Source organism: Littorina saxatilis, linkage group LG1 (genome assembly GCF_037325665.1).
Source record: "Littorina saxatilis isolate snail1 linkage group LG1, US_GU_Lsax_2.0, whole genome shotgun sequence".
Taxonomy (NCBI): domain Eukaryota; kingdom Metazoa; phylum Mollusca; class Gastropoda; order Littorinimorpha; family Littorinidae; genus Littorina; species Littorina saxatilis.
Window position 1 is genome coordinate 46,711,709 of NC_090245.1, and position 26,962 is coordinate 46,738,670.

The 26,962-nt window shown below is 42.2% G+C and overlaps 2 protein-coding genes across 2 annotated transcripts; both read right to left on the bottom strand.

Moving 5' to 3' along the window:
* Positions 1–1,983: 1,983 nt before the first annotated feature.
* Positions 1,984–2,523, bottom strand: LOC138976476 (uncharacterized). The gene has a single exon (XM_070349371.1). The coding sequence runs from the start codon at positions 2,521–2,523 to the stop codon at positions 1,984–1,986; it is 540 nt and encodes a 179-aa protein (XP_070205472.1).
* A 3,764-nt stretch (positions 2,524–6,287) lies between these two features.
* Positions 6,288–14,325, bottom strand: LOC138971492 (uncharacterized). Its single transcript, XM_070344237.1, has 5 exons — positions 14,119–14,325; positions 12,786–13,013; positions 10,858–10,998; positions 8,807–9,048; positions 6,288–7,857 (listed from the first exon to the last, which is right to left on the bottom strand). The coding sequence occupies exons 1-5, from the start codon at positions 14,186–14,188 to the stop codon at positions 7,549–7,551; spliced, it is 990 nt and encodes a 329-aa protein (XP_070200338.1). The 5' UTR covers positions 14,189–14,325; the 3' UTR covers positions 6,288–7,548.
* Positions 14,326–26,962: the final 12,637 nt, after the last annotated feature.

The following is a 26,962-nucleotide window of genomic DNA, read 5'->3' on the forward strand; positions in this document are numbered from 1 at the left end:
GTGTGTGGCGCACGTTATTATGTCAAAGCAGCACCGCCCTGATTCGTGGTCGGCTGGGCGTTAAGCAAACAAACAAACAAACAAACACTCTTGCTTTTAGTGAGGCAAACTTTCCAGACATGCTTATCAAAAACAGAGTTAAAATAAGTGAAATTATCAACTTCCACAAAAAAAAAGACTATTTGTTATATTTTTTTGAAATCTCGAGGGCTAGTTATAGGTTATTTTCAGCAACCTTCTTAATGAATTAATCAAAATTGCCTTTAGCTTTTATTTTCTTCGATTTGTTGAAGGTGGTCCATATTAGGGGACTCGTACATACTTTGAGGTTTTGCTATTATTTTTTGTTTGCAGTAGAAACCCGGGGTACACACTGCTAAAATGTAACAAATACGGTTTCAGCTGTCATGTATAGCCATTTGTGTGTGATAAAAGCTTTGGCTGTGGACAGAAACGAGTCCGTTTTAGGCGGCAAATTTAAAGTGAACGCTGCCAAAAGTTAAAACAAGTCGCGTAAGGCGAAAATACAACATTTAGTCAAGTAGCTGTCGAACTCACAGAATGAAACTAAACGCAATGCAACGCAGCAAGACCGTATACTCGTAACATCGTCAGTCCACCGCTCACGGCAAAGGCAGTGAAATTGACAAGAAGAGCGGGGTAGTAGTTGCGCTGAGAACGATAGCACGCTTTTCTGTACCTCTCTTCGTTTTAACTTTCTGAGCGTGTTTTTAATCCAAACATATCATATCTATATGTTTTTGGAATCAGGAACCGACAAGGAATAAGATGAAAGTGTTTTTAAATTGATTTCGACAAGTCCGGGCTTCGTCGAACAATACTTGACCAAAATTTCAACCAATTTGGTTGAAAAATGAGGGCGTGACAGTGCCGCCTCAACTTTCACGAAAAGCCGGATATGACGTCATCAAAGACATTTATCAAAAAAATGAAAAAAACGTATGGGGATTTCATACCCAGGAACTCTCATGTCAAATTTCATAAAGATCGGTCCAGTAGTTTAGTCTGAATCGCTCTACACACACACACACACACACACACACACACACACACACACACACACACACACACGCACATACACGCACATACACCACGACCCTCGTTTCGATTCCCCCTCGATGTTAAAATATTTAGTCAAAACTTGACTAAATATAATGAGGGTGTGACAGTGCGGCCTCAACTTTCACAAAAAGCCGGATTTGACGTCATCAAAGACATTTATAAAAAAAAAAAAAGTCTGGGGATACCATACTCAGGAACCCACATGCAAAGTTTCATGAAGATCGGTCCAGTAGTTTTCTCTGAATCGCTCTACACAGACACACAGACACACACACAGACACACAGACACACAGACACAGACACAGACACACACACACACACACACACACACACACACACACACACACATACACTACGACCCTCGTTTCGATTCCCCATCTATGTTAAAACATTTGGTCAAAACTAAATTTGACACAGATCTCGACAGTCATTGTTAACCTCGACCACGACGAAAATGTCATATTTTGGTCAAAAATACAAATAACGTATATATATTTAAAATACTTACATTCTTGCGGAGAAGTGTGAACGCAGCCCAGGCAAAGTAAAACAATGTAATAAGATAATTGCTTCATTATTATTTTCCGCTGCCTTTTGTTGATTTCTAAGTGGCTTCTGTCATCTTTTCAACCGGCTTCGCCATTCGCTACGAACACAGAAAACAGATCAAGACGAAGAAAACAAGGACGATAGATAAGCCGACCTACTTACATTGATCTCATTTATCGTTTATTAGTGGTGAAATCGAAACCACTTATCATGCTATTCTTCTTCTTCTTCCATATTGTGACCACGGTCATTTTGGCTGACCATTATGTCACATTGTGGAGGGTTGCAGATTCCAAAGAGTGAGAAAAAAAAAAAAAAAAAAACAAAAAACAAAAAAACCCTAGCTAGAATCTACTGGGGGCTGGGGAGTTCCTGCACAATGCAGGAACTCGACTCCTGCGCAGTGCAGGAGTCTGGGGCCTGGGGGTGTGAGAGGAGGAGGGATGAAGGGGTCTCGTTCCAGTCCCTGATTGTTCTTGGGAGGAAGCTGTTCTTTCTGTAGTTTGTTCTCGCTGGGATCCGCTTGAATTGCTGTCTCTCTGTGGGGACTCCTCTTCTAGCCCTTGGGGCGAGTAGGTGTAGCTCCTCGCACCTCACATGTGCGGATCCCGATGTGATCTTCTTCAGCATGGAGAGCCTGGCCTCTTTCCTGCGTTCTTCTAGCGAGGGCCACTCTAGTTCGTTGAGCATGTCGTCCACGCTGGCCGTCTGTTTGTGTCTGTTGAGAACAAAACGAGCTGCCCTACGCTGCACTTTTTCAATCTGACTGACCTCTTTGATCTTGTGCGGGTCCCAGACTGTGCAAGCGTACTCGACTATTGGTCGGACAAGTGATTTGTAGGCTAGTTCTTTTGTCTTTGGAGATCCGATTTTCAGGTTTCTCCTCAGCATGCCTAGTGCACTGTTGGCTTTGGCACACACGTTGTTGATGTGTTTGTCCCAACCTGCATCTTTCTGAATGGTGACGCCCAGGTATTTGATGGCGAATGGTGACGCCCAGGTATTTACACGAGTAGACAAAATACAATAGCTAACACTCACAGGCGTGTGGTGGTTGGTCCTTTTCAAGAGTTTCTAGTTCAAACGGTGTGTAAAGCCACACTCTTTTTCGTGAAAACAGTTCGTCGGTTTTGGTAAATTATGTGTCATCAAAACCAGCCCACTTTGTTGCCTTTAAAACATGGCCTAGTCCAGTGGAGGCCCACGAGAAGATCTGGGGGCCGGCAACGTCGCTGCGGCTGACTGTGGACTTCGCCCTACAGACCGGATTAAAGTTTTAGCATGGCTGGAAACGCAGAAGAAGAAGAAGTTGCCTTAAAAAAATCCGTCCCTGGCGCCTTTCGTCTCAAGCGTTGTATGATCTGCCGTGTGCTGACAAAACCGAGTAAGTCCACTGAAGCTAGTTCTGAGATAAACGACTTTTTCTGTTTTATTACATTTCTCAAAAGTGACGATTAGCTTGATCAACCTACAGAAATGATAAGATAAATAGCATTAATGTACGTTTACAACCCGAGTTTGATAATGATCTGATGGATGGTTTTTGTTTTGTTGGGCATTTTGTGGACTTACTTGGTTTTGTCACTTTTTTCCATTATATCAGATCTAAAAAATGTGACAGATCTAAGCAAGTGGACTTACTTGGTTTTGTCAAAACATTTGGAAGAAAAAGTAATGCTTTTTTTGAGGATGAAAGTCGCTTGTTCATTTCAATGCGTTATTCTCTCAGGTGCCAGGAGAAACGTTCCGTATAACTCTCGCTTACTCTATTACACATGTCGTGTGCACATTAGAGCGCTTACTTCCCTTTGCTTATTTGATCTCTAAACAACGCTCTGGCTCATTTCGGTACGATTCTCACAGATACTTTCGAAGCGAACCTGTAACAATGTGTGCGTTTGTGTGTTTGTTCTGATTAAAACCAGTCTTGATCTAAGGACTATGTCCAGTCAAGAATAAAAGCTGGTTATTGTGTATGACTGTGTACGTGAGTGTTAGTTTGAGTGCCTTGGAGAATGATGAGCATATCAGATTGCGGTGATCTGCTAAAATACATATTATTCACGTACAATTTTTTAAGCTACACAGCATGTTTTTTTTGTTCCGGTAATGTTTTGTTGTTGTAAGTTTGGGTGGTTCGGTTACTACTATAGTTACAGCCTTAAATCACATTATTTGAAATTCAAATCAAACACTATTTACCCGGGTGTGATGTCTTAAAAATCGTTTCTTGAAATTGTTATTAAGAAATATTTCTGGACATTAAAATGCTAGCACAGGCACGAAAGTGATTTTATTGCAGGTGTCAATGTTTCCTGAATCTATTTATAGATGTGTTACGTTTGAATTGATATTAAGCAATTCAGGTGCCGTGTGGACATGGTACGGAAACATTCACTGTCCCGATTGACGGGTTTTAACAGCGAGGACGCAATTTTTGTGAAGGCGTTCTTCTTCTCCTTGTTTTGCGTTCGTGGGCTGAAGCTCCCACGTACACGTGTGCTTTTGCACGAGTGGATTTGTACGTGGATGACCGTTTTTACAAAACCATTTAGGCAGCCATACGCCGTTTTCGGTGAAAGCATGCTGGGTATTTTCGTGTTTCTATAACCCACCGAACTCTGCTTTGGACTGCACGATCTTTTCCGTGCGCATTTGGTCTTGTGCTTGCGTGTACACACGAAGGGTGATAAGGCACCAGCAGGCCTGCACGTAAGTTGACCTGGGATATCGGAACAATCTTCACCTTAATTACCCGTCAGGTGCGGCCGGGATTCGAACCCACGACCTTCCGCTTTGGTAAGTCATTTTTTTTTCAAAATGATATTTTTTTTTTCATCAAAAAGAAGAAATCAATGCGCATCTTGTGTGCTAATTTCTACTTTTTAGAGTGCTTAGATAAGCAGATATGAACAAGTAAGTCCACAAACAAAAACAACTTTTTAAGTGTGCATGAATGTTTTGACAAAACCAAGTAAGTCCAAGGGGTTCCCAATTTTCCTATAATGATAGTTTTAAAATTCTTATCAGACGACCCATACAGAAAATACGTCATTTTAAGTTTAGAACTCACAAATGACGTCATTTAAAGTTTAGAACACACAAATGACCTCTTTCAATAAGGCGAGACATAATGACGTCACCTTATGACGTTTTATTTTAAACATTTTTCTTCTCTATCTATATATAATTCACCTGACGATCCTTGTCTCTCTCTCTCTCTCTCTCTCCCTCCCTCTCTCCCTCCCTATCTCTCTCTTTTCCTCCCTCCATCTCTCTTTCTATCCCTCCCTACCTCTCTCGCTATTCTCTCTCCCTCTTACTCTCTTCCTCCCTCCCTAATTCCTCTTTCCCTTTATTTCTCCCTCTCCCTCCATCACCCCCCCCCCCCCCCCCCTACCCCCACCCGTCGACCCTGATTTCTTTCCCCTCTCTCACTCTCTCCCTGTTTAGTCTCTCTCTCGTTCTCTCTCTCTCTCTCTCTCTCTCTCTCTCTCTCTCTCTCTCTCTCTCTCTCTCTCTCTCTCTCTCTCTCTCTCTCTCTCCATCTTGTGCAAATTCGTAATGTTAACGTTATTTTCACTGTTTTGTCATTTATCTTGACAACACTTCTTCTTTAGCAGCCATGCTTGCACCAAAACTAGCACACCTACTAACAAGTAAAATGCCGCAAGAATATTCGGATTGACTTTGACGTCATACTGGCAAAAACATTGCATTCTGATTGGTTATAGCGTCATAAAGGTTCTTGTGATTGGTGGATGGACTTACTTGGTTTTACCAGCAAATTGACATGTAATTTTTTTTTAAATGTTTGAAGTTGTGGACTTACTTTTCTATATCTCCTTATCTATTTATTTTACAAAGTCAAAATGTACACACAGGCTGCTTCTTGATTTTTTAGTTTTGATGAACAAAAAGATATCATTTTTGGGAAAAAATGGACTTACTCGGTTTTGTCAGCACATGGCAGATGTACTTTAAACAGTTTTTAAGGTGTGGACTTACTTTTTTATATCTCCTTATCTATTTATTTCACAAAGTCACAATTTACACATAAGGTGCGCCTTAATTTCTAAGCTTTGATGAACAACAAATATCATTTTTGAAAAAAATGGACTTACTCGGTTTTGTCAGCACACGGCAGTGATCATCACCATGCAGTTGCCCTACATCCATTGTATTTCGGCTTGATTCTTTGGCTCCTGCGAACTATGGTCTACTTGTGATTCATTGTGTGATACATGCTATCATTGATTTCAAGATTTCCTTTGACGTGAATTAGCCTACTCTATCCTTCGTGACCACGTCAGCACTCCGCCCTAATAACCACGTCAGCACAACCTAATAACCTACTACATACGTATTTCACGTTAGACTTCATGGGATACTATTCCAGAAATTCATCGTCTACATAATGCTCAGTCTTTCAGGCAGCAAAGTTTTATGAAAACACACACACACACACACACACACGCGCGCGTGCGCGAACACACACACACACGCGCGCGTACACACACACACACACACACACACATACGCGCGCGTACACACACACACACACACACACACACACACACACACACACACTCCCCAGCGCCAACCTCACCATAACCAGAATAATCACAATATCAGCTGAAGAGAAATACAAAACGTTGTCTTTATAGTTTTTCTTGGAATTTATTTAATAAACAAACACAGACACAAAGAATGAAGAACAGAAATAATGGAAACAAGGAAACAAACATGTAAACATATAACCAAACATACAAACAAAAGAAGAGTGAAAAATAGAAAAAAAGAAAAAAAGAAAGAAACAAAGAAGAAAAAAAAACAAAGAAAAAAATATTTAAATAGGAAAGGTTACGGCTATCCTTCTTGTGAAATAGCGGCCAGTCACTCGCTTTGTCACTGCTTATATTGTACTCTAACTCCTTTCGACTTCCAAAAAATGCCATCCATAAGTGTTCCCCTACTTTTAAAGGTGCATTCCTCCTGATGTCGGCATTCATGTCAGTCATCGCAAATCTGTCTAGGCGGCTTTCATGCCAAAACACAAAGACTGCCAACGTTCCAACATTCACAATACAAAACCATGAATGGTAGGTTATTCTTTCTTTTCTTTATTTGGCGTTTAACGTCGTTTTCAACCACGAAGGTGATATCGCGACGGGGAAAGGGGGCCGGGGGAGATGGGATAGAGCCACTTGTCAATTGTTTCTTGTTCACAAAAGCACTAATCAAAAATATGCTCCAGGGGCTTGCAACGTAGTACAATGGGAGAATGCAAGTTTCCAGTACAAAGGACTTAACATTTCTTACATACTGCTTGACTAAAATCTTTACAAACATTGACTATATTCTATACAAGAAACACTTAACAAGGGTAAAAGGAGAAACAGAATCCGTTAGTCGCCTCTTACGACATGCTGGGGAGCATCGGGTAAATTCTTCACCCTAACCCGCGGTGGTAGGTTATTAGAACGTTAAATTTATGACTAAACAAAACGTTAGAGTCACTGTACTATTTATGACTAAACAAAACGTTAGAGTCACTGTACTTCGACCCAGCGGTCTGTTAGGTGGACAGATAAACAAACACTGGTTTTTTGCTTGCGTCTTCCAAGTGAAACAAATTTCAGCTAAGTTTATTATCAGTATCATAAGCATTACTTTTTATTCACCTCTACTCTGACCCTTACCTCTCGTTTTCATTTTTGGTCTGCTGCTATTTTGCTTTTGCGTTTTATTTTGCTTTTCTTCTCAAAGTCAAAGAGTTATCCCGAAGAACACTCTAAAGGCGAAAACGGACTTCTGAATTGTGTTGTCCTTATCTTGGTGAGCGACGTTTTTCCTTTTCAAGATTCAATTTTCAAGAAAAAGTGATACAGTCGCCGGATTCCAGAACACGTAGTTTTACGGGGCAACACCAGCAGCAGCAGCCGTAACATTCTCAACTGTCGTCGTCGTTGTTGTCGTTGCAGCAGGCTGTGGTGTAGATGATGTCACCACGGAGGCTGACGAGGGAGGGGGCATGTGGGGACCCTGGAGGTTGGCCTGGGGAGGGGGGAGGGTGGCGTACTGGTAGTAGGGAGGGGGTTGGGGCACGGCTCCGGTCTTAGCGGCGTAGGGGGGAGGGGCCAATCCTGGGTTGACACCTGTCTGGATCGTTCCGTAGGCCGGGGGGCCCTGGGGATAACCGGGCTGGGCGCTCAGCAAGCGGCCCTGGCGGAGAAACGATAATACAACTTCATTAACAGCCTGCCATTTTCATTATACAATCTAACTGGTGGGTCTTGCTCTCTGCACGCGTTTACGACAATACAACTTTCATCATCAGCCTACAATTGTCGTTATACAATCCGACAGTTAGGTCTTGCTCTCTGCACGCGTTTACGACAATACAACTTTCATCAACAGCCTACAATTGTCGTTATACAATCCGACAGTTAGGTCTTGCTCTCTGCACGCGTTTACGACAATACAACTTTCATCATCAGCCTACAATTGTCGTTATACAATCCGACAGTTAGGTCTTGCTCTCTGCGCAAGTTTACGACAATACAACTTTCATCAACTGCCTAAAATTGTCATTGTACAATCCGACAGTATCAAAGGTCTTGCTCTCTGCACAAGTTCATGCAGAACAACACGCTCTGCAAAGGGAATACCAAATCGAAATCACATGCCAACATTAAAGGATCTTAAGTCCGAGTTTTACCTGTACACTGTCGAATAAAAAAAAACGTTTGTCGGATATTTCGTTTTAGAAAAAGAACGCTTTCAAAATTGAGACAATGAACTGCTGTTGACAGCGACGACGCAAAATGCAAGCTTACACACACACACACACACACACACACACACACACACACACACACACACACACACACACACACACACCCCAACAAACACGCAAGCACACACACACATACTGACACCCACCCACCCACACACACACACACACACACACACACACACACACACACACACACACACACAGTCACATACCAACACGAACACACACACACACACACACACACACGCATACACATACACAGTGACACACACACACACACACGCACACACGCGCGCGCTCGCGCGCACAAGAGATTTCACTTCGGAATACAGGGTCTCGGTATATTCAGTCGGTGTCGTTTGTCATTAAACTTACATTTAGCCGACGTTGACGACGACCCTTGACGATAAGCGCGATGACGATAATAGCGACGACGACACAGAGTACACCAAGCCCCGCGATCACGGAGGCCTCTAGAGACCAGCTGATGACGTCATCGGGGTTACACTGGTAGCTGTACTCGTCCGACCAATCACCGCAGTTGTTGTATCCGTCACACTGCAGATAGTTCCTGACGTCATAGTTGTTGGTGCAGATGAAGTCCGTCGACTCGTAGGCTGGACGACATATGAACGAATAACGTCATTGAATATTGGCTCATTTTAGATAGCTTTAGAGCAGAAGGCCCAAACTGATTATTTTTATTATGAAATAGTGTTTATATATACATGTATATATATATTTTGTGTGTGTGTGTGTACCTGGTATAGATAGAAAGATCACAGAATGTTAAATCATGCATTGTCCATCGTTTTTTTGGGAGAATATTTCTCATTGAGAATGATCTACTCAGTCTACAGCACAAAAACATCAAAATCGCCAAGAATCGAGTCACGCCAAAATTCCAGGACGGCAACGATATTAAGTATTGCCTCGAGCTGACAAAATATCAAGTTCAGTAAAACCCTGCCTAAGCATGAAAGTAGTTGTCTTGAATTTGCTCTCTCAGTGCTGTTTCTGTCACAACATGAACGAAGAAAGGATTAAAGAAGGAATCTTTTATCTAACCATTGCACAGGCAAAACCAAAGAGGTCACTCCAAACAAAAGAATGGCTTTACCTGATCCTATCATTGTTACATTTAGTCCAGTTATGAATAAATGTTTTCAGGTTTAGCGCAGTAGCGCTTGTACTGAACAAGAATCCAAACATAACATAATGTATCTATGTTTGGACTCATGAGAATATTACAACATACAATACAATGATTTTTACAATCGATTTTCATCACAATTTTAATGACCAAACTCATTCTCATAGTCAAAGATTGCTTTCCTCAAATTCCAATCAATTTGATTTAAAAAAGAGGGCGTGACAGTGCCATCTCAATTTGTATTAAAAGCCGGATATGACGTCATCAAAGACATCTATCAAAAACATGAAAATGAAATCTGTGGGTATCACTTTAGAGAATTTGTATGTAAAGTTTCCTGAAGATCAGTATTTTTCTCTGAATCGCTCCATACATTCTCTCACACACACACACACACACACACACACACACACACACACACACACACATACATACACACACACACACACACACACACACACACACACACACATACACACACACACACACACACACACACACACACAACCACCCTCGTCTCGATTTCCTGGTCTATGTATAAATATTAAGTCAAAACTTGCCTAAATGTAAAACGATCGCATAGTATTCATTATCTTCTCCCATATATCCAAAAATATATAGATATGTCATGTTTGCTCTGATAATTTGCTCAGAAGTTAAAAAAAATCGGTGTGTGGCGGCAAAGAAGGTACATGTACTACTTTCGCACGCTCAGCCGAGACGAAGATATATATATAATCCCTCTCAGTCTTCGGATTTGGGCTAACCGAACCCTTCTGCATGTAATCTCGGTGATGAATGGTTTTTAGTGTTCGTGATTTAGTTTCAGGCCGACAGATTGACCAGATGTGTTGATATCACTTCACACGACATGTAATGTTTATATTTGCATTTCACAGGGTCAAAGCAGCGAAGGAATAAGACAGAAAGAAAGACAGACCTTCAGACCTACAGACAGCCAGACAGACAATAAACCAGATTAATGAAATTACATTGTGAATTTGGAAACAATGAAGAGCAAGAGCACCAACGACACATATTTTCATTTCTGTTTCAGGTTGGAAACACACACACGCGCGAACAACCACACAAACGTGCGAACACACACACACACACACACACACACACACACACACACACACACACACACCCACACGCACACGTAGACATATACGCAGACATACACACACATATCCATCTCAAACGTTTCCCCTACACACAAACACACATACCCCCCCCCCCCCCCCTGACACACACATCTAGGAGAACTCACAAACAGCGGTAGCAGTTACGAGAAGTTTGACAGAGGAACTGAAGGATTTGTAGGCGGATTGAAGCTTGACAGTGACGAAAGCCTCACTGACGGAAATGTAATCGGTCTGAATAGTGTCCGTGCCGAAGCCACACAGCTGTGCTGAAATCATTCAACAACAAAAAAGCATAATTCGATCATTCTCATTATTTCACCGCTGTGGTATCCAAAACATCTGCAAACCAAACTACAAAACAAAATAAATTAACAAGAGAAAAAAGCTACACAAAAACACGAACAAAACCTTAAAACTCAAAGCATGCAACCAAACAAACAAATAAACAAACAAAACCGAAAGAAAAAAGCTACCTACCTACCACATAGAAATGATTCAGTCAGTCTTATTTTCCTTATTTTTCAGATAGAAAAGCAAAAAAACAACAACAAAACATCTTACTTAAAGGCGGAGAGCCCGTGTCTACTTCCCCATTATAGAGCTGCAGACTGTGACTTACTGGACAGCGGATAACCCGTGTCTACTTCCCCATCATAGAGCTGCAGACTGTGACTTACTGGACAGCGGAGAACCCGTGTCTACTTCCCCATTATAGAGCTGCAGACTGTGACTTACTGGACAGTGGAGAGCCCGTGTCTACTTCCCCATCATAGAGCTGCAGACTGTGACTTACTGGACAGCGGATAACCCGTGTCTACTTCCCCATCATAGAGCTGCAGACTGTGACTTACGGGACAGTGGAGAGCCCATGCCTACTTCCCCATTATAGAGCTGCAGACTGTGACTTACTGGACAGCGGAGAGCTCGAGTCTACTTCCCATTATAGAGCTGCAGACTGTGACTTCCTGGACAGCGGAGAACCCGTGTCTACTTCCCTATTATAGAGCTGCAGACTGTGACTTACTGGACAGCGGAGAGCTCGAGTCTACTTCCCATTATAGAGCTGCAGACTGTGACTTCCTGGACAGCGGAGAACCCGAGTCTACTTCCCATTATAGAGCTGCAGACTGTGACTTACTGGACAGCGGAGAACCCGAGTCTACTTCCTCATTATAGAGCTGCAGACTGTGATTTACTGGACAGCGGAGAACCCGTGTCTACTTCCCCATTATAGAGCTGTAGACTGTGATTTACTGGACAGCGGAGAACCCGAGTCTACTTCCCCATTATAGAGCTGCAGACTGTGACTTACTGGACAGCGGAGAGCTCGAGTCTACTTCCCCATTATAGAGCTGCAGACTGTGATTTACTGGACAGCGGAGAGCTCGAGTCTACTTCCCATTATAGAGCTGCAGACTGTGACTTCCTGGACAGCGGAGAGCCCGAGTCTACTTCCCATTATAGAGTTGCAGACTGTGACTTACTGAACAGCGGAGAGCTCGAGTCTACTTCCCATTATAGAGCTGCAGACTGTGACTTACTGGACAGCGGAGAGCTCGAGTCTACTTCCCATTATAGAGCTGCAGACTGTGACTTACTGGACAGCGGAGAGCTCGAGTCTATTTCCCATTATAGAGCTGCAGACTGTGATTTACAGGACAGCGGAGAACCCGTGTCTACTTCCCCATTAGCTGCAGACTTTGACTTACTGGACAGCGGAGAACCCGAGTCTACTTCCCATTATAGAGCTGCAGACTCAGTGTGACTTACTGGACAGCGGAGAACCCGAGTCTACTTCCCCATTATAGAGCTGCAGACTGTGACTTACTGGACAGCGGAGAGCCTACTTCCCATTATAGAGCTGCAGACTGTGACTTTCTGGTGACAGCGGAGAACCCGAGTCTACTTCCCATTATAGAGCTGCAGACTGTGACTTACTGGACAGCGGAGAACCCGTGTCTACTTCCCCATTATAGAGCTGCAGACTGTGACTTACTGGACAGCGGATAACCCGTGTCTACTTCCCATTATAAAGCTGCAGACTGTGACTTACTGGACAGCTCAGAGCGTGGGTTTACATCTCCATCAAAGAGCTGCAGGCTGGTAACGCCACAGTTTACATCCATGGACAGGACATCAACACGCAGCTTGTCGTCGCCCTGATTGTGAAAGTTGGAGTAGATCTTCACCGTGCAGTCACCGTCCGGCCACCACTCGTTCACCTTCAGGATGGCGGAGGAGTACACGCTGAGGCTACTGCCGCAGTAGTCACTCAGGTCATCTGTCATTAAAAAAATCATCATTACAATAGATAATAAACTTAAAACATCTACTTTGTAACAATATGTTCTCGGCGCACAAAGCAAATTTAAGAAAAACAAATGAAAACCCATGTGTAGAAAAAAAGAAGTCCAATTGACATGAAAAAGCTTTTTTTCAAACAACCCCCCCACACACACACACACACATACACACATGCACACACACACGCCCGCCCGCACACATCATCATCATCATCATCATCATCATCATCATCATCATCATCATCATCGTCGTCGTCGTCGTCGTCGTCGTATGTGCGCGTTCTGTCTGTGTGTTTTAGATCAATGTTGCATGGGGACTGGACATGTACAGTACATAACTCATCAAATTCATCAAAAACATCCAACTCCTCACATCGAACAGTAAGGATGTTAATTTATATAGTTGATCAAGTGGAGGAATGGTTTCATCCCATGTGAAAATAAACCTGGGAACATCTGTGGTGGTAAACATAAACACCTACGCGAGAAGACATGGTGTGACACAGCGTGATACGTACTACAGCGTGTCACGGCGCAATAATGATAATATCCAGTTGCCCTGTTTTTTCGATTTTAATGAAGACAAATATGAGTTTAGCAAACAAGCACATACATCACCAAAGGCAGAAAGACAACAGATATTGGGCACACAAGGAAAGACAGACAGACAGTGACCAGACAGACAGACAGACAGGCAAACTGACATTATCTGAGATACGCACGTACTAAGAGACACAGAAACTCACACACACGCACGCACGCACGCACGCACGCACGTACGCACGCACGCACGCACGCACGCACCCACCTACACACGAACGAACAAACACACACACACACACTCACAAACACACACACATCGTCACCAACGTACACACACACACATACACACACCGGCACGCACACACACACACACACACACACACACACACACACACGCACACACACACACACACACACACAGAACACAAAATGTGTTTTAGTGTTAAAAACGACTGAGGCTATAGAAATCACCCAAAGGGTGAAAAACTCATCAACAGTTGTTTCAGATTCTGCAGACTGCTGGTATTGAAATATACTCACATTCTGTGGGATCGCCCCTGGCTGTTATTGCCAAACACAACACAGAAATACCAAGAATAAACCAACGCATCGTCAGTCTGTGCTGTACAGTCTAAAGTGATTTTTCTTTTACTTGTTTTACAATAACTTCTGATTAAACTGCCACAAGCCACAACACGGTAGAAAAAAAAGAAGACTGATAAATGCACTGGCGGTGTGTAATGATCTTCGTTATCATCATGTGATGTCGTATCCTCTTACTTGTCATATGTGACTATGACTTACAGATACCTTCCTTCCTGTCTAAAGCCAGCAGATGTCAGAACAGAATTTAATTCAGAAGAAAAAACAGACAGACTGTGGAGGAAGCAGCCAGACTGTTGAATGATGAGTGGCTGTATATTTGATACATATTACCATCATTATGATCAATTTCATCTTACTTGACCTGCTCAAAGACAACTTCCTTCTGTGTAGGCCAACAGTGAAAGTCATGAAATTAATCCAGAGCACACACACACACGTACACTGACACACACACTCACACACACACACACACACACACACACACACACAAACACACACACACACACACACACTGACACGCATACACACACATACACACACACGCACATACACAAACACACACACACAAACACACACACACGAACACACACACACACACACACACACACACACTGACACACACACGTGGGAGCAATAATTAGGCATAATAAAACACTTCACATTGTTTGAAAAAACTTTTGAGGAGATCGTTTTATGAACATTTTCTCATGTAACCAAAAAAAAAGTCTCACTCTGTTCAGGAAGAATATCAGGCTGGTGAAACCCTGGGCAGATATGTGGTGGTGTAATGGTCGTTTACAGCAGGCATGTGTCTTTACGTTTGAACTAGTATTGAGCTAAGCAGTTCACAGATGAAAACAAGAACGTTTTTTTGTGTGTTATCTATGCACAGTGAGCTGTGAGCTCCGAGTTCGATTTGGATCTGTGCCGGGGCCGGTCCTGTGACGTGCATGATAATCAGTTACACTATTTCGCAACTGTTGTTTTCACTTCTTGGTGTAATTACTGTCCCCGTGAAGTTATTCTTGTTGGACTCGTGATATACCGATCCATTACCCAGTTCTAGGTGTGTGTCACGGTCCTTCCAGTGAAATCAGTTCTACTGGCAATCTTAGATCATCTGCCCAGCCTTTTATATGAGTGTGGGCTTTTTGGGGGGATGAATTAAAATTTTAAGAAATCGATTCCCCCCCCCCCCCCCCACCCTCCTTTCCCAATTTTCGTTAATTAACCTTTCCTTCCACTGTTGCAGTTGTAAACACAACAGTTATATTTGCCTCGTCGACTCCACACTTTACTTTGCACCAAGCCTCGTTGTCGATTTTCCTTCTACCCCCTACTTCCGGCAGATCTAACTTTCAAAAGTCGTTGTCACGGGAATGAATGTGCCTTGAAGGCCTTGAAGACCCGTGATGTGCTGGTCGATTCTAGTTTTGTGGCCTAGTTTTCAGATTGTTTTGCATTTTAGAACAAACAACACGGCTGGGGAAGTGGAAGATGAAAAGCAAACACTCAGCAAACACTGACTTTGTGCACACGCGAAGAACATGCCCGCTGCACTGTTGGTCCCAAACCGAGTGGAGGGGGGGCGGGGGGAGGGGTTGGGGGGTTTGAGGGTCTAGGGAGGGTAACTGAGGGGAGGGGGAGTGACTGTGCTTTACATCCGTTTACCAAAGAAAATAAGTATGCAAGAAAAAAAAAAACCCAGCTGCCCCGAATCTCTTTGACCGTAACACGTACCCCCCACCCTCCCCCCCCCCACCCCCACCCCCATCTCCCCAATCTCCCCCTCCTTCCTCCCGTCAGTAAATACACAGCCTACAGTATTTACTCTCGTACAAACCAATCAAACAAACCGTTTTGTCGACACGTTTACTGACCTTTCAAAGTTCCACTTTCTTTGCATTTCATTTGCTATGCCTTTGTAAGTACTTTTATCGTAAAAAAAAAAAGAGTTGGATCACCTTACCCAATTTACGGAACCAAAGAGCATTCAGTATTCGTGTGTACTGGTCGTGATACCAAGAAGAAGTGAAGTTTAAGTGCGTCTCCTGAACGTTGGGATGGGACGGGGGAGGGGGGGGGGGGGCGGGCGGGCGGGGCGGGGGGCCGGGGGGGGGGGGGGGGGACATAGAAAGAAGGAAATACTAATATAGAAGCAAAACAGGGCCTCAAAGTAAAAGAAAGAGAGAAATATAAAAAGGGGGGCAGCAGCAGAAAAAACTTAAATGAGGAGAAAAAAGTGGGTGGGTCTGGAGGGGGAGGGAAAGACAGACACACACAAACAGTGGAAGAAAAAGGAAAGAGAAAAACGTGCACCCAATACCGCACCTGGGTAATTTGTTTTTTGATTGCTGTTTAAGTCCTCTTTAGTGTCGCAGAAAAAAACCCGAACACTAGGTCAAGGTCAGTAGGAAACTAACAAAAGCAAACACACAAACGTTGCGCGTTCACAAACCGTTTGACAAATGTGGCCTCAGATGTAAAAAGACGCAGGGAAATGTTAAGCCATTTTTCTTCTGACCTATGACCCCTAGCCCAACCCTCCCGTAACATAAAAATGTTCTTTCTTTGCTGTCAGGGTCGGGGGAAGTTCCAACACGTGTGTGCTTTTAGGGCTCATGATAAAGGTAACGTCCTTCCCGTTAAAGTGAAGAACAAGAACTAGAATTTATTTTGCCACTATCGCACAACGTAATTTCTCATTTTGAGATGATAAAGTATCATTGTGGCATGACAGTCGTTGGTACTTGTCCTGGTATGAGTAATATTCACATACGCATACACTCCTTAAAGGCACAGTAAGCCTCCCGTAAACCATCACAGATACTGTCAGGCTTTTACACACAGTACAAACATCCTTCCATTTGAAAGCTCACCAAACGGGAACATCCTAGGTGCCCAACGTAAAGAGCGAGCAATTTTCAAAGAATTTATTTTTGCGTGGTTTATCTTACCCCTGAGCCATCGTGAACCCGTGTGATCCAGTTTCCCTTTTTCACAATGCAGTCGTCAGTTTGTAATTTGAATGCGGCTCGCTGTGAGCTTATCTGCAATAGCACGTTATTATGTACCTCTGACTTTTCACGAAAGAAACGAATGTGGTTCATAAGAACTCGAGCGATGGCTTTTGACTGCCTATAAACCGTCGTCTGCTACGAAAACCACGACCTTGCGTGACCCTGCTTCCGGGCTTTTCTTTTTTCAAACTTTCAAAACTTCGAATTGTACTGATCTTGTCTTGATGAAAAAATAATTCTTTTATGATTTCAGAAAGTTTGTGTAACAAGCTGTCAATTTATTATTTAGATTTTAAAAGTTAGGTCTAGCGCCAAAACGCACAATCATCGCTCCACGGCTATCGCCAGTTGAATGGAAGTAACTCATTTTTGACCTGAATTCAGGATGGGTCCGATTGAGATGGTCTCAATCCGAAAAATTAATTCTTTGAAAATTGCTCGCTCTTTACGTAGGGCACCTAGGATGTTCCCGTTCGGTGAGTGTTCAAATGGAAGGGTGTTTGTACTGTGTGTAAAAGCCTGACAGTATCTGTGGTGGTTTACGGGAGGCGTACTGTGCCTTTAAAGTACAATACAAGTATGATAGACAGGCGGCAAAGTTCAAGAGATTCGAGGACCATCCAATGCCCTCCAGGATGAGCAAACCAACAAGGGGAAGGCTCAAACGTTTCAGCTTCCTCCAACAGAGCAGACTCCTGGAAAGAAAAGACCCCGAACTCTTGGACCACATGCCCCAGATTCCATACCCCTCCGGGCCACTCTGGAACAGAGCCAGCTTCCCTACCATCCCAAAACAAATCCCAGGAATCGAAAAAGCAAATAGTCAGTCGGCTAAGGACCGTTTTGGTTACTTTTTGGCGTCACGTTAGCAAACACTTTTTTCTGATAGATTTTAACACCACAACACTAAATCGAAAATTTTGGGGCAATATTCCAAACCACCGGTGAGAAAAACGTTGGTTTGTGTGTATGTTTTCCTTCTTTGGCGTTACTATTCTTGTTTTGAGGGTTGGGTTCATAAAACGGACATAAAACTTAAACCGCTTGACAGAAATTATATAACTGTAAATCATTCGAAAGGGAAGGCATTCATGTACACGTTTGTGCCACTTAAAATGACGTCATTATCTGTTTGTTTTTGTGAAATTGACAAGAATAGTGGGGTAGTAGTTGCGCTGAGAAGGATAGCACGCTTTTCTGTACCTCTCTTCGTTTTAACTTTCTGAGCGTGTTTTTAATCCAAACATATCATATCTATATGTTTTTGGAATCAGGAACCGACAAGGAATAAGATGAAAGTGTTTTTAAATTGATTTCGAAAATTTAATTTTGATAATAATTTTTTAATTTTTAATTTTTAGAGCTTGTTTTTAATCCAAATATAACATATTTATATGTTTTTGGAATCAGAAAATGATGGACAATACGATGAACGTAAATTTGGATCGTTTTATATAAAAAAAAATTTTTTTTTTACCATTTTCAGATTTTTAATGACCAAAGTCATCAATTAATTTTTAAGCCACCAAACTGAAATGCAATACCGAAGTCTGGGCTTTGTCGAAAATTACTTGACCAAAATTTCAACCAATTTGGTTGAAAAATGAGAGCGTGACAGTGCCGCCTCAACTTTCACGAAAAGCCGGATATGACGTCATCAAATACATTTATCAAAAAACTGAAAAAAACGTCTGGGGATATCATACCCAGGAACTCTCATGTCAAATTTCATAAAGATCGGTCCAGTAGTTTAGTCTAAATCGCTCTACACACACACACACACACACACACACACACACAGACACACACACGCACATTCACCACGACCCTCGTCTCGATTCCCCGCTCTACGTTAAAACATTTAGTCAAAACTTGACTAAATGTAAAAAGGAGGAATAATTGCAATCACACACACACACACACACACACACGCACGCACTCATACACACACATGCGCGCACGCGCGCACGCACGCACGCACGCACGCACGCACACACACACACACACACACACACACACACACACACACACAAAGACATACACAAACATACCGACAAAATGACAGACATACACACAGTGAGACAAACCGACACAGAAACCCCCACACATGCACGCACGCACTTATGTACGCAAACAAAGACGTAGAGATGCTTATAGAGAAACACTTACGCAACCAAAAAAACACGCACACAAACACACAGACAGACAAACTTCATTCTTGGTAGAGAAATGCATTTCTTTCTGTATTGCTTTCTCTTTAAGTGCACCTACCTCGCAGAGAGAGAGAGAGAGAGAGAGAGAGAGAGAGAGAGAGAGAGAGAGAGAGAGAGAGAGAGAGAGAGAGAGAGAGAGAGAGAGTGAGAGAGACACACAGACAGACAGACAAAGACACAGAGAGAAAGAGATAGACAGACAGAGGGAGAGACAAACAGACGAACACACAGACAGACATAGACAAACACACAAACAAAGACACACAGACAGACTTCACTATTGTATGTGCAAGTAATTTTGTTAAACCACACGTTACGTTCACCACTGAACGTGAAACCATGTAAAACGTTACTATCTCAGATAACGGCACTGACGCTACCGGAAATAGAATTTATCAGTGAAATTCTACCATCAATTTAGTAATCGATGCAATGTAAATTATCTTAAAACTGTGGTATGATCACGACATCGTTTAGCATTTAGGATCAAATGGTGCCAATGTGTACACAATGCACTAATCACAGACAACAGTTATACACTTTACGTACATGTAACTCTCCAACTGACATTGTCTGCCACTTGAAACAAATGACTTTCGAAGGAAAATTAACTCCAATATATAAATATTATGTATGATTTTTAATAATTACTTGCACTTTTTGAAAATAAAGCTTTTTCTATGATAAGGTGTTTACCCCCTAAATTTATAAGTCATCCGGTAGAAAAACCGGAAGTATCGTGTACTAAGCATATGTATATGTTTAAAAAGTTAATTGTGTTAATGTAGAACATCTTGCCTATGTATATGTTTAGGTTTTGAATACTTTAGGGGAAAACCATAGCCATTATTCATTCATCTTCAACTAACACCCCTAATCTCAGGGCACATTTTGTTAGTGGGGGTAGGGTTTCAATCAGTCAAAAATCACTTTCATTCAATATTTTCTGCCATTTCAAATACATACACGTAATTGCACAATTTCTTGAATTTTAAGATGCTTTAACTGACTATACCAAGAAAACCTGCACTTTTTGTAGAATTAGTTTTTTGTCCATGATTTATGTTTAAAAATGTCAATTTTTACGACAAAAAATGCTAACGGTTGCCTCACCAGAGGACACGTACCAACGACGTGAATCGTGTCTGCCAATTAAAATGCATATATTTTGAAATAAGGGGAATCATAACATATTTCACTGTAAAGTGTCTCACTCTAATACCTTCTGGGTTCATTGTGTATTTGGTTAAGTGAATTGCAGATAAGTTTTTTTTTAATATGAGAGCTATACATATATTTTATTAAAACTGAAACTGGTGGAGTGAAAAACAGACCTGTTTTGAAGAAGTCGTACTAAAATCATTTATGGGCTTGAACTTCACAGTTTGCGTGTTATCTTTTAAAGAAAACCCGTTTTCATCACTAACAATGACCTAATTTACACATACATATCGGTCGGTCATAGTCGCGTTTTTTTTTAGAGAGGTAGTGTACAAAATGTCGTTTTGTACGTTTAAATTACATGTCCATTATTTTAGTCATATATCAATCAATAAATAAATGCGCATACTTTTATTAAACGTTACTTTCACTTTAAGATCGCTTCTAACATTTAGTATAATTTCTGACAAATGCACGCTATGTAATAAATTGATAATATTATGGATGCCATGTGGTAAAACCGGAAGTTGAATTATTTTGCGATAGCAAAATCCTTTTACAATGATCACTTTCCTTTTATATTAAGCTGATCTTTAACGTTATGGGTAAAAATCTAACAGATTGAACCAAATTATCCTTTTTCAAGCCTGTGTATGTGTAAACTCTTTTTTGCTTCGACCCGGTTCGGTTTTCGGAGTTGATTCAAAATCATCCATTATGTATCTTATGTGACTGTTGTTTTCCTCGGTAAATTAACAATTGTTGATGTAAAATAATTCTAGCTGTGAGAATAAACAATTTTCAAGATGTTTTTGATTGCGGTTTCAACCAGGCGTTCAGTTAGCTATACATATCGATTGAGAAAATGGCATTTCCTGTTTTGTCGTCCGCATGTTATACAGATGTTGTTAAAAATAAAACTGTGTATACGAATTAGGCATTTTACTTGCTGTCTGATGGCAAAAATCTTTAGCTTTCGTTTAAGGTATAATTTGCTTATATCCGTATGCAGTCAAGCGGTACATGACGGTTTTTTGTAACGTACCCCCTGCGTCATGGCTGCATTTTTGCAGAATATGGGTCATGTTACAAAAACGCTTCTCATTCTTAGGTGGTTGGGTTTAGCCATTTGTCGTTTACCGAACTGTGGCTGCAAATAAAACGAACTTTCCAAAAAACATAATATCTAATGTGACCACCAAAAGTAACCTTTCCACTATAGCCAGCCAGGTGACTAAAAGGTTCCCAGTCAGACCAGGAGAGGAAATCGCTTACTCGAACGAAAATTAGCGGGCTTAGTGTCCGTCAGGTCTTAATTGCCTATGTTGGACATGAACTATTTTATACGATTGGACACTTACTCAAGATCTTAAGAGTTTTACTCCGTCTATCTCCAGGACCGGTGGACCCATGTCTGTACAGATGGATCTGCCACCGAAGCAACCAGAGATGGAAGGGGAAGAGTGATTATCGGGTACAGAGAAGAAGACGCTGCTCACTCAGTTGCAACGGGGAGATACTCAACAAATTACAAAGCTGAAGTAGAAGCGCTAAAGAAAGCTGCAAGAGAACACCACAGCAACCTGCCCAGAGCTCACGAAAAAATCGTCCTCTTCACTGATGCCTGTCAGTACTCCAAGCCCCAGATAAATACGACCAAGAGCTGAATGAACTTCTGTCGGCCCTCTCAACACGGTTTAAAAGCTGAAGTCACGCTACAATTCGGAAACGAAATAGCGGACTGACTTGCAAAGGAAGGAGGTCTCTTAGAACAGCCAAACAAACTGGTCTCCCACCAAGATGAAAAGACCATAGCACGAACAAAAAAATGGCAGAAAGACCATCCTAGATACTATAAGGCTGACAGCTACTATATTTAGCCTGAAGTGACACAGAAGAGTAAGTCATCCTCTTCAGATTACGAACGGGACACGACTGAATGCAGGCACATCTATTCAACAAACTCAAGACATGGCATTTTGATATGACTGTGTACTTGCGCCACTGCACCCATGAAAAACAGCACACCTACTCCAGGAATATCCGCTGTTTGGAAGAAAAAAAGATGCACAGCTTGGCCGGATGAGACCCCCCTGCAAGAGAAGCTGTTTGTCAACCCTGTGGCCCTGGCATTCGTACTTGCTACAGCTGTGGAAGTGTAAAGGAGCAAACAAGAAGAAGAAGATAGACGGGAAAAAAATCTGCCCAGGTTTGTACACGAGATAAGAGCATCTATCCACTTGGAAACATACCAGATAGCATAATTATGTCTGCTTCTCGTGCAGAATGGGATTGAGGGGGGATGGGGGTGGGGGGGTAAATCCATAGCACAGACATAACAGTAACACGAACCCCATGTATACCCTCTCTCTCTCCCATCTTTAAACAGCAAGACACAATTCGCAGCTAGCTGAGAAATGGCAAAGTCCTGAGAGATGAACCAGACGGGTAAATCAATCACTTCTTTCATTCAGAGGAAAACTATTTTTTCGAACAACGAATAACAAGGACATCGTAAACAACATACTTCGGAAAAGATCTACCAGCTATCGTTTCAGGCTGATTAGACTAGTTGTAAATGATGTTACAGTGTGTTGCCTAATTGAGCATTAGATTTTGCAGATTGACACCGGTGTCAGTCCAAAAATGTATTCACACACAAAATCGCACCCTGTGCATGAAGCAACCAGGCTCAATGTCTCACGGGTAAAAAGTGCATATCGAGGCATTGTTAAAGTGCTGTAATTAGCTTAAAAAAAATAAACAGCATGTCCTGTAAGTTATGGTGTGTATGTCAAAGTGTTGTACAAAATATGAAGTCTGTACGATTGATACATTGAGAGCTATTAAACTTTAAAAGCGGGCAAAAATCCCATTTTGTGAAAACTAGGGAGTCTGTGTACAGACTGACAAATTGAAAAAAGTAAGAACAAATTATTTTTTCTTATCATTATATTAGGAGAAATCTTGTTATGACAAAAATATCAAATTTGACATTAAAAGTGCATGTAAGAAATTTGTTCAGCTAGCTGAAATATAACGCGATCCAGATGTATAACGTCAAATTCTCAAAAAGCGTACACACTTTGGTGCTCGTCTAAGTTGATGGATGCTCCTATATCCCACCACACGCAAAAGCCTGCACAGATCTGTGTTGGCGTACGTGATCCTTTACACAAAAAAGGATGGCATCTTTAAAGATAATGTTAACTGAAAAGTTGGTGAAGACCGACAGTGTGTCATCAAGTTCTTCGTACGCCTATTTAGTTTTTACCAAGTTCACTGTGTGTAAATTAAAGTAACCTTCCTTTCTGGGATCGATCATGTACACCAACAAAGATCCATCAAAACTTGTACATATAATATTAAGAGCATCCTTTCACTGTGACAAATACGAAGAAACTACAGCCTAGCTGCTTCATGTACAGATTGGGAATTAGTTGCTGACGTTAATTTGGCATATTGACATCGGTGTCATTTTTAAAGTTGTTTCTGCAAAGCATGCTGTCAGGTAGTTTGCCTTTGTGTATGTGTTCAGGTGAAAGGATGATCGCATTCCTATATGATAGCCTGAACAGATCTGTAGCGGTTTAAATGATCGTCTACGCGGAAAGAACAGTATCTTTAACTTAAAGCGTCATTCATTATTATTTTTTGTTGTTGCCCCCCCCCCCCCAAAAAAAAAGGCGTGTGTTAAATCCTTATTCTGTTTTAAATCGTTATGCTTTAATGCGAGTGTTGTACAGTAAGACTGTATGATCAGTGGTGTGTAACTGCCTGACATTAATTTTGTTATACATACACTCTTCAAAAAAAGTTAAGGATCACTTTTTTACAAGCACGCCACACAAAACAGACAAGACCGAATTCTTTCATTTTAAAAAAATTATATAATTGAACAACCAAGGAGTAATGACAAACAAAGCAAAGATCGAACGCGGCAGCGACAATTTAGCTAGAGTGTGTCAAACGTGACAACCCTCGAACATGGAATTCACAACAATGTGAATCAGTGTCAATAACGCGCGTGCCCTCCGTTGTGTGCCAGGCATTCAACACATCGTTGGCGCATGGAGTGGATCAGGTTGCATATGAATGCTCTGGGAACTCCATTCCACTCCTGCTGGAGCCATTGCAGCAGTTGACCCAGATTGGCAGGAGGAGGGTGATGTTGCTGTACCCGACGACAAAGCTCGTCCCACATGTGCTCTATGGGGTTCAGGTCCGGGCTGTTGGCTGGCCACAGCATCCTGTTGACCCTGCCCAGCTAGCAAGCTTTCGTCGGCCGACTGACGATTTCAGTCGGGTGACGTCGTCATATGTCGTGTGTCGTCGTCCGTTGTCGCGCCGATACCGTTTGACTGTGTATAAATGTACGTAATAAACCCCGACATCGGCCCGACGCAATGTTGCTGTCGATAAAATTATGCAGAGTTACGGGAGATAACAAATTGATGATCATTATTTTAACATTTGTTACGTCCCCTGTTCAAGCGTCGGTCCAGCAACGGCGTGACATTATGAGACTGACCATGCAAATGCGAAACTAAATTATTCATATTTGTTGACTTTTTCACATAGGAGTAGGATAATTAATTGTAAGTTTTATTTGCATATTTGCAATCAAATACAGCATGAGCTCAAATCATGAGTTTTACATTTTAAAAATACGCCATCATTTACTTGAAATATTCAAATAGCTTTCCTTACGGTAAACAAGATTGAGTGTGCAAATGGCTGCTGCTTTCCCGCGTGAGCGAATTTTATTTGTTTTCTTAGTTCAAGTTAATATCGAAAGAAGAGACATTTTTGGGAATGTTGGACAGCACATTGATGATATGTTATCCGAGACGAATGTCGCCTCGGGATCTCAATCTGAGTGCTGGTCCCAGTGCCACGTGGTGGCGGTGAGAATAGTTGTGTAGCCAGTGAGTCAGGCTCTTGGCAATGACAATCAGATTCAGACGTCAACTCGAGGACAACCGACGGATGGAGCGAGTAAGTGATTTCGGTTTTTTTTGGCTCTCAATGTTAGTTTTGCTGTTACAGTGAGGGGGGGGGGGGGGGAGTACATACTGCTGTATCTTATTCTGTATATGTAGATGTAGGTGTGTTTTGTCCTGTTACAGTGGGGGAGGGGGGTGTTGTACACACTGCTGTAAATATAGATGTAGGTGTGTTTTGTCTTGTTACAGTGGGGGGGGGGGGGGGGGGGGTGTGTGTGTACATACTGCTGTAGATGTAGGTGTGTATTGTCCTGTTACAGGGGGGGGGGGGGGTAACATACTTCTGTAGCTGTAGGGGGAGGGGGGGTACATACTGCAGTAGTTGTTGGTGATTTTTGCACTGTTACACTGGGGGGGGGGGGGGTGTGGAGTACATACTGCTGAATCTGTAGCTGTAAGTGTGGTTTGCACTGTTACACTTGGGGGGGGGGGGGGGTGTACATACTGATGTATCTGTAGCTGTAGGTGTGACGTGTATTGCATTGTAACACTTGGGGTGGGGGGGGGGGGTGTACATACTGATCTATCTGTAGCTGGTGGTGTGTTTTGCACTGTTACACACTTGGGGGGGGGGGGGGGTGTACATACTAACTGCTGAATCTGTAGCTGTATGTGTGTTCTGCACAGTGACACTGGGGGGGGGGGGGGGGGGGGTTGTACATACTGCTGAATCTGTAGCTGTAGGTGTGTTTTGTACTGTTACACTTGGGGGGGGGGGGGGGTGCATACTGATGTATATGCTTGGCGCTGGTGGACAATATTCACTTTTTTGGCGAAAAACACACTTTTTTGGCCAAAAACGTACATTATTGGCCAAAAAGTGTGTTTTTGGCCAAAAACATGTTTTGGCCAAAACTTTTAAGTGCAAAGTTTTGGCAAAAAAAATATTTGGCCAAATCTAAAACATTTGGCCAAATCTTCACTTTTTTGGCCAAATGTTTTAGATTTGGCCAAATCTTTTTTTGGCCAAAACTTTTGCATTGAAAGTTTTGGCCAAAAAATAGTTTTGGCCAAAACTTCATTTTTTGGCCAAATCTTTGAGTACCCCTTGGCGCTGATAGACAATATTCATTTTTTTGGCCAAAAACGCCAGTTTTGGCCAAAAAAGCAAAGTTTTGGCCAAAAAAGTATACTTTTGGCCAAAAACGCCAGTTTTGGCCAAAAACGCCAGTTTTGGCCAAAAACGCCAGTTTTGGCCAAAACCGCCAGTTTTGGCCAAAAAATTATAGTTTTGGCCAAAAAAGTGAAAATTGTCCACCAGCGCCAAGCTGCTTGGCGCTGGTGGACAATATTCACTTTTTTGGCCAAAACTGGCGGTTTTGGCCAAAAAAGCAAAGTTTTGGCCAAAAAAGTATAGTTTTGGCCAAAACTTCATTTT

Bases quoted from the DNA above. Each gene is read 5' to 3' on its own strand.
- LOC138976476 (XM_070349371.1), bottom strand. From the start codon at position 2,523: ATGCTGAGGAGAAACCTGAAAATCGGATCTCCAAAGACAAAAGAACTA.
- LOC138971492 (XM_070344237.1), bottom strand. From the start codon at position 14,188: ATGCGTTGGTTTATTCTTGGTATTTCTGTGTTGTGTTTGGCAATAACA. The intron at 10,999-12,785 runs GTAAGTCACAGT...GAATGATTTCAG, and splicing joins CCCACGCTCTGAGCTGTCCA to CACAGCTGTGTGGCTTCGGC. The intron at 9,049-10,857 runs GTGAGTTCTCCT...TATGTCGTCCAG, and splicing joins CGTAACTGCTACCGCTGTTT to CCTACGAGTCGACGGACTTC.